General features: G+C 36.0%; 1 protein-coding gene across 4 annotated transcripts in view; it reads right to left on the reverse strand.

The window, feature by feature from the left end:
* LOC107727031 (regulator of G-protein signaling 20-like) overlaps positions 1–6,961 on the reverse strand; it is a 39,840-nt gene extending 32,879 nt beyond the window's left edge. For 2 of the 4 annotated variants that reach the window (XM_016536784.1, XM_016536783.1), the window contains exon 1: positions 6,790–6,961. In XM_016536784.1, the coding sequence (XP_016392270.1) occupies positions 6,790–6,846 (57 nt within the window). In that variant the 5' untranslated portion in view covers positions 6,847–6,961. The remainder of the gene's footprint in view (positions 1–6,789) is intronic. The other 2 variants (XM_016536785.1, XM_016536787.1) reach the window with 2 other exon arrangements.
* Between the last annotated feature and the right edge of the window lie 1,765 nt (positions 6,962–8,726).

Below are 8,726 nucleotides of genomic sequence, written 5' to 3' on the forward strand. Positions count from 1 at the left end.
CATTGACGAATCGACTACACTGGTCGCTCTGTATGTTTGTTTTTGCATTTAGCCAGATAATAGAAACATGTGTTCATATATTTTCATCGTATTAGTATTCTAAGCAACACATTTGATCACATTTGATTTCAAAATCAACATAAAACGCAAAAAGAAAAAAAAAAATAACACATTCAGGTCATTACTGAACTACACAAATTTTCATCCAATCAAATATTCTCTAGAATGAGAATGTCCTGCACCTAATTATTATAAATAAATAAATAAATAACAGTTTCAGGTCTCTGATCAAGCAAGCAACAACAACTCACCGTAACAATGCTACTGTAACATAACATCAGCTGTTTAACTTCAGCTTCTTATATATGGGTCAATATCACTGTAGGGTGCCTTTTGGCGTCCTGTACATAAATAACTAATTTGCCATGATAACTTAATATAAAAATGACTATGAAAGGGTGTGTTATATTAGGCTAAGTTTTTATATTCATAACAAAAGCATTACTTGGTTCTTTAATACATTTTCTAGATTTTTTGTTTTGTTTTGTGCAAGAGGATGAGTGTTATTTTGCTATGTCCCATGCACTGCTCATTAAATTAGAATGATAGTAGAATATTGTCAAATCATAAAATAAAAAATAAAAAAGTTCTCCTATTAATACTTTGTTAAATAAGAGATTATTCAATTTGAGTGTATTGATCATTTGGTAATAAAAACAATATTTTTATTTGTTTTGCTTACTTGCTCTGCCAAAGCTTAACATGTCCACCCTTTCGGCCACTTAGACTCGATAGAGTGAACATACACATGACAGGGTGGACATAGCATTCATTTGTAGTTAATATTGCTAAAAACTAAAATGAACACATCAATGTGATTGAGGATGTAATTTTATTATTTATTATTATTAAATTATTTTTTCGAAATTGACAATGTTTCATTGTCATATTTTGTCATGCTTTGTGTGTTCTGCATTATGTGTCCACCCCGTCATGTGCTCGTCCACCCTGTCATCTTGATATTTTACAATAATATTTTAAATAATAATTCAATCATATCTATATAATCCAGTGTGTTCAATAGCTAGGTGTGGGGGCAATAACATGCAAACAAAAAACTGCATCCAAATATCACAGTTTTCTCCAAATAAGAAAAAATAAATGTGCTAATTGTATGAGTTTCTGTTAACTGTCGGTTCCACGTTTTGAGCATAGACCTGAAAATTACATTTCCAACTTAAATTGTTATAAATTGTGAATGCTTTGCACAGACTTAAGGTTGGTCTCTTTTTAAAGAAGACACTTGGCAGATTATTGTAGAAGTGAAAGAAGTTATAAAAATTATATTACAAAAAAGTTATGGAAGTTTAGGTTTATGAAAATATAAAATGTAAAAATTAAAATATTTATATTTTATATAAAATATATTTTACAAAACAAGTTTTACTCTAAAACTGCTAGAAAATTAAAACCAAAAATCTGAACAAGTTGTGTTCCAAATTTGAGGTTGATATCTCAAAAAATGAGCTTTCAGTGAGATTTTGTTTGGGCGTAGTACCAAGCTTTTCCACTAGATGACCATCAAACCCCATTAGTAAACATATAAGGGCGCCTCCATTTCCATACATGGTTTGAGTGATCTGAAATTTTAATTTTAATGTTCTCAATAATTATGAAGTAGACATCACATTCATAAGTATTAAGGGTAGAATGGCAGTATTTGATTTCAATTCAACCTCTAAAAAACACATAAAAGACATGCAACGAGAACCTTAGACCTATGTTACAGTTCACGCGGCATCAAAAATGGAGAATCTATTGTTTTTTTCTTTATATTCCCAACACTTTTAGACCTTTTTTCTCCAAAAATAGAATGGATGTTATCTTTTGAACATAATTATGAAGTAGACATCACATTCAGAAGTATTAAGGGTAGAATGGCAGTATTTGATTTCAATTCAACCTCTAAAAAACACATAAAAGACATGCAACGAGAACCTTAGACCTATGTTACAGTTCACGCGGCATCAAAAATGGAGAATCTATTGTTTTTTTCTTTATATTCCCAACACTTTTAGACCTTTTTTCTCCAAAAATAGAATGGATGTTATCTTTTGAACACATGACATGAAAATGAATGGAGGTTTTTACTGATTTTTCATGATTTCATATGTGCATCACTATTTCAAAGTAAAGGTCAGAACTTGCTCTCTGACTCTGATGAGTACTCTTCTTGCAAATGAATAAATTACAGTTGCTCTGTAAAATATTTCAAAAATTAGTCACCAAATATGAAAACTAGAGTCTTTAAGCTTTCAAACGATATATAGTTTGTCAAGATTACTTTAGGTTCAGACTAAGATATTACTGTTTAAAACATGTAATGACAAGTGGGCCCACCGGTGGGCCAGTGACAGTTAACAGGTTAAAAACACATGGTTTAAATAAATTTTTTTATGTATTTATAATTTTGAAAGCAAACAAATAACTGTTTAGGAAAGGGACATCATACCTTTCAGAAAATATAATTTGCATATTAATTTTGCAATGAAAACGTATTTAACAGTAATATATATGTACATGACAGAGTGGACATATCTTATGGTTTATGCTTCGAATAATGGTCCATAATTATCTAGAAAAAATGTGTGGGAGCTCAGCTAATATGTTTCTATAGTACTTGAGTGTCTACTATTTATGATATGGCAAAGCGAATGGGAAATTAAAACCAAATTTTTGAGTATTGTGAGGGTTGAAAGGCACTCTATGGTGATATTGACCCATATAATGTAAAAATGACACGGTTGCAACTTGCAATGGTGACTCACTTTTGTTTTAAAAGGAGCTGTTTTTGCTAAGCGGTGTTCTGATTGAATTAGGGCTTCAGAGAGAACGACTGGCCCCTTATGAACCCTGCACAACCCTGAAGGCCCTGAATAAGGGAATCATTTATTCAGGATTCTGCTCTAGTGACTGGTCACATTGCTTTTCTATTTTCTCTGGTTTTGTTCATTCAGGAACTGCTGTTGAATAATGCCTATACAGCAGACAGAATGAGTTTGTTTTTTTCTTGCAATAGGATGTGGTTAAAGATATCTATCTCTGCAAACCTTACTGGAACTCTTTTTTGTGTGTGTGTGTGTGCAAAAATATGCAAATATGCAAAAACAATGCACATTTTTAGACCATTAAACTCTTTAATCTTTAAAGGTCAGTAAATGTAAAATTAGACAAAATGGACATGTCTAACTATTATTGGACATTAATTTTCAATCCAGAGATGTACTCAATATCAAAGTATTCAATATGTACTTGTGAGTAAAGAGAAATAGAAAACATCCCAGAGCACGATTTCCTGTCTACATTACACATCCTTGTAAATAAAACGAGTTGGAAGCACTACACCCAATGAAAAAAGAAAAGTGCAACAATCAAAACTTAAGTTTAGTGCAATACTTAGTGCTCAATATATAGTGCTATACTCAAATACTTAGTGCAATATGTGCACTTTTAAAGGTTGATAAAAATAATTAACCAGCACAGTGTTTACAGCATTTTTTTATGCCTACAGTCTAAATTGAATTTGTTGATACAATACAATGAACCATGAAATAATGTCAAGAAAACTCCCCTTATAATCAGTAAAGCTGTCTATACACAGTTTGATGAATGAATCTCTTACTTACATCATTCGTACATCTGCACTTTGTTGTTTATGATGGGAGAATTCATGTGAGAGCTGAATTCAGTAAGCGAGCGCATGCACCAAACAAAGAAACTCATCTGAACACCTTTGATTGGCCATTGCACTCGTAAGCTCAACAGACTCGTGTGTGATTGGTTATAATGCGCAGCACTGTAAAACCGCGTTAAAAGAATCATGGCGCAACACTGAGCAGATCTAAATTTAATGCTACAATTTAATGGATTTAGTTTAACTGTACAGCAGCATTTGTGTCTGTCTGTTGCCATAGTTTCTATAAGCGGAAACTGAGGATAGTGCAGATTTTACATCATTGATAGGCGACAATGACCAGGACGAGCCACATAAAACTGGAATTTCTCTGGATTTATGGGAACTTTTGGGATAACGTACGTAAGTACACAACTGCATGAAATATATCACACTGTGCAAGTCGTTTCTGGATATTTTATAACTAAAATCTTACATATTGTGACTCATCCTGCACTACACAGATTCTACTCAAATACTGTCTAGAATGAGAATGTCCCAGCCCCCAAAACTGACTACAACCGTCTGACTGTGAGGTCTACTGATAATTTAAAAAATAACAATACATTAAAAAATAATAAATAAATAAAAGTCCATCTTGCTCAAACTTGCTTTTTTAATCAGAAGCACATCAACACAAGAATGTCACAGGGTTCTTAAAGGACTACTACTACTAATAACCTCTAGGTCTCAGTTGCTGACTTAAATTTAGTTTAGCTAGCTTTCACGGCTTTATTCCCTGACAAGCCAGGTTTTTCTCAGAAAAGCAAAGGTGCTGGTCATGGACACTCTATCTCTGCTCACATTTTCAGAGATAATGATCTGCTTGAATTAATTTCAAATGCACTACTACAAGAAAGACAATGCAAACACAATGTTCTCTGTGAATTTAAGAGTGTGACTTTGTGGAACAAATAAAGTAAGCTCACTAAATCTGATTCCTGGTACAGCAGAGATGCTGCAGATATCAAAGCAGCTGAGTTTGACTGGCATGCCCACGTGGAAGCTTACTTGGTGTTTCAAAACATGTCATTCTTTTGGCTAAATATAGACCTCGTTGTTGTCACCACAAACTAAGAAGGCTACATGCGTACACTATGATATACATTCAATTTCGTCGCGTAACAGACATGCCTATGACGCGGCAAACAAAAAACCCAGGCATGACTTCTTCAGAGAAAAGTCATCGATTGGACATAAATATCGCTTAACCTCGGGAATTCTCGCTCTGACGTCAGAGCTGCACGCATAACTAAAATCTTACATATTGTGACTCATCCTGCACTACACCGATTCTACTCAAATGAATCTAGAATGAGAATGTCCCAGCCCCCAAAACTGACTACAATCGTCTGACTGTGAGGTCTACTGATAATTTAAAAAATAACAATACATTAAAAAATAATAAATAAATAAAAGTCCATCTTGCTCAAACTTGCTTTTTTAATCAGAAGCACATCAACACAAGAATGTCACAGGGTTCTTAAAGGACTACTACTACTAATAACCTCTAGGTCTCAGTTGCTGACTTAAATTTAGTTTAGCTACTTTTCACGGCTTTATTCCCTGACAAGCCAGGTTTTTCTCAGAAAAGCAAAGGTGCTGGTCATGGACACTCTATCTCTGCTCACATTTTCAGAGATAATGATCTGCTTGAATTAATTTCAAATGCACTACTACAAGAAAGACAATGCAAACACAATGTTCTCTGTGAATTTAAGAGTGTGACTTTGTGGAACAAATAAAGTAAGCTCACTAAATCTGATTCCTGGTACAGCAGAGATGCTGCAGATATCAAAGCAGCTGAGTTTGACTGGCATGCCCACGTGGAAGCTTACTTGGTGTTTCAAAACATGTCATTCTTTTGGCTAAATATAGACCTCGTTGTTGTCACCACAAACTAAGAAGGCTACATGCGTACACTATGATATACATTCAATTTCGTCGCGTAACAGACATGCCTATGACGCGGCAAACAAAAAACCCAGGCATGACTTCTTCAGAGAAAAGTCATCGATTGGACATAAATATCGCTTAACCTCGGGAATTCTCGCTCTGACGTCAGAGCTGCACGCGCGCTGTGTCTCCCCTCCGGTTCCGCAGCGACACGCGCGAACGCGTTCAAAGCGTCGCGTGGCGGCGAGCACGCTCACGCGCAATTCATTCACCCGAAGGTCCCGCGCGCCTCGCGAACGCGCTTTACTACACAGCCAGCTAAAGGGAAAGAAGAACATCTTTCGAGCCGAAAACGACACGCGAATACACACACAAAAAGGCGTTTGGGCTTTATTATCATTGCTTACCTAAAATACGCGGTTAATTTATATAAATGCATAAGTCAAAGGCAGTGACAGATGATAACCTGAGCTTTATCCTCCCCCACTTCCTAGATGTTTGACTTGAAAACCTCCCCATCATACAACGCTATAATCCGTGCATTAGCTTTCACACTCCGTTTCACCGAAATGCCCCAAACCAACCGAATCAGCCCATACTGCTTAACGGATAGCGATTTAAAACATCGACTGAGGTGAAACCGGAATGTGCTAGGCAAATGTTGTTTTATTTGAGATGAAAAATAAAACCCGTAATGTCCGTGACACACACCGGTCTTCCTGTAATAACTGTAAGTTACACTGAAAACCCATCACTCCTGGAGCACGACTGCTGCATGGGGCTCACAAAATACATCTTACAGCAGATGACAACTCAGTTTAGCTTTCCAAACACATTTCTATCCCATCCTCATGAAGCGAAACGAGCAGTAAGAGAGACGCGAAAATAAGCGGTATTCCCTCCTCGACTGCGAATAAGCGCTGTAGTCTATCTCGAAGACATTCAAGCTCTCTGTTTCTAGGAAAGCTTCGTTCTCATCAAGCCATAGAAGTAAGTTCCTGCCAATTAGACTGTACAAAAAACAAATGCAGAAACAGAAGATTGGGATTTACGGAGGACGACCCTTTCTTCGGGGGAAAAAAACGGGAAAGAACCCACCATCCACTGGCAAACTAATCGTTTATGCTGTTAAAAAAAACGCTGAGGATGACAATACTTACAAACTTGGCATTAAAATGATCTGGAGGGCGGTAGCCGTTTCGTTTTCTGAAGCACATCCGTTTGTTTTTTTGGCTGTTTTATGGGTAAAATACAGTATCTTTTTTTCCTCCAATGTTCCAGCTTGAGAATCGACACCCTTACGGAGGCAGGCTGAGGATGAATTGCGCATGCGCTGATTTAGACCGTTCTACTCAGTCGATTGACGAAGGACTTCCTCAGTAATTGTCATTTCCAGCGGAACTTTTCAAGTTGATCTTTCTATAACCATGCAGCTGAAATATAGTCAACAATGTGTTGATTAAACTAATAAAACAGAACTGTTTGTATAAAGAGCACTTTTGGGGGGTTACAAAACGTTTGGGACTTTAGAATAAGGCTGACTAGGCCTTGCATTACTTGACTTTTATGCAGCCTATCATTTGACAATAATTTCCCTTTTATATATTCTCTCTAATATATGTGAATAACCCTAGCATTCGTATAACTTCTACTGGCAGGCTGAGGATGAATTGCGCATGCGCTGATTTAGACCGTTCTACTCAGTCGATTGACGAAGGACTTCCTCAGTAATTGTCATTTCCAGCGGAACTTTTCAAGTTGATCTTTCTATAACCATGCAGCTGAAATATAGTCAACAATGTGTTGATTAAACTAATAAAACAGAACTGTTTGTATAAAGAGCACTTTTGGGGGGTTACAAAACGTTTGGGACTTTAGAATAAGGCTGACTAGGCCTTGCATTACTTGACTTTTATGCAGCCTATCATTTGACAATAATTTCCCTTTTATATATTCTCTCTAATATATGTGAATAACCCTAGCATTCGTATAACTTCTACTCTACTTAAATGTGTTTATGATATTTTTACAGGTATAACACTTTACTGACTGCAAATCAGACATAAAATGTGTTAAATTACGCAGGATGTCTATTAATCTAACCATAATTATTTAATAGATTATAATCATGTTTTTATACAAATCTGGTAAATATCCAGCAGGGGGCGCCAAACACTAAGGAGAACAACGCGTCACAAAAATCCCTCAACAGCATTTCTGCAAGATTCTTGAAGATAGAAATGTTCACTATCAAAAAAAAAAAATAATCAAAATGCAACTCAGCTGTGTTAATATACAAGTCTGATTACTTTAAATTGTCTAGATCAGTTTCATTCCAAGATTCCACATGCTTTTACTGATAGAGTACAGCATTGCTACACCAGATATTGTGAACTGATCTGAAGTACTGCATCTCTCTTGATAAACTCCACTGTTACTTCAGCAGTTACAGGGTGAGACTGACTATAGGAGGTGGATGAGGGTTACGAGGGGACATCTGTGTGATGGCCACTTGGTGTCAGTAAAGCTCTCTGCCTCATTTGTAGGGCTGAACCCCCTCCCCTATACACTATTAAGAAGCCCACAGTTTGATGTATCATATGATTAAATGCTTATCCCTCCTAAAAGCACCTACTTTGCTGAGCATTTAGTTAGTGGGAGCAATAAGAATGTCTTTAAAAAGCATTTGGTAGTTAAATTCCTTTTAGGTATAATTAATGATAGTGTTGTTAAGGCTACAGGCAATTTTCTCTCTCCACCTTTAAGTAGCAGCTCAGCTAATTGTGTTACTTGCTTCCTGTCATCTTCGGCTTCACCCCCATCTTTAATCTAAGAGACATGAAATTGACCAATCTTTCACCCTCCTTCCTTTCTAATTACAATGCTGACATAATGACTTCAAGCCATAATTGGGTTGAATTCTGACTTTGTTTACCCGCCCCTGATGAGGAGAACCAAAATGTTACCTCAGGTTGAACAAAATATGGGTGTTAAGGCCGTTTACACCAAGGATGATAACTATAATGATACCAATATAGTTGTTTTTTTAATCATTTTGTGTTTAAAAGAATCCACAACACAACTATAATGATAACGC

The sequence above is a fragment of the Sinocyclocheilus rhinocerous genome, unplaced genomic scaffold, assembly GCF_001515625.1.
Source record: "Sinocyclocheilus rhinocerous isolate Xijiao unplaced genomic scaffold, SAMN03320098_v1.1 scaffold666, whole genome shotgun sequence".
Lineage (NCBI taxonomy): Eukaryota > Metazoa > Chordata > Actinopteri > Cypriniformes > Cyprinidae > Sinocyclocheilus > Sinocyclocheilus rhinocerous.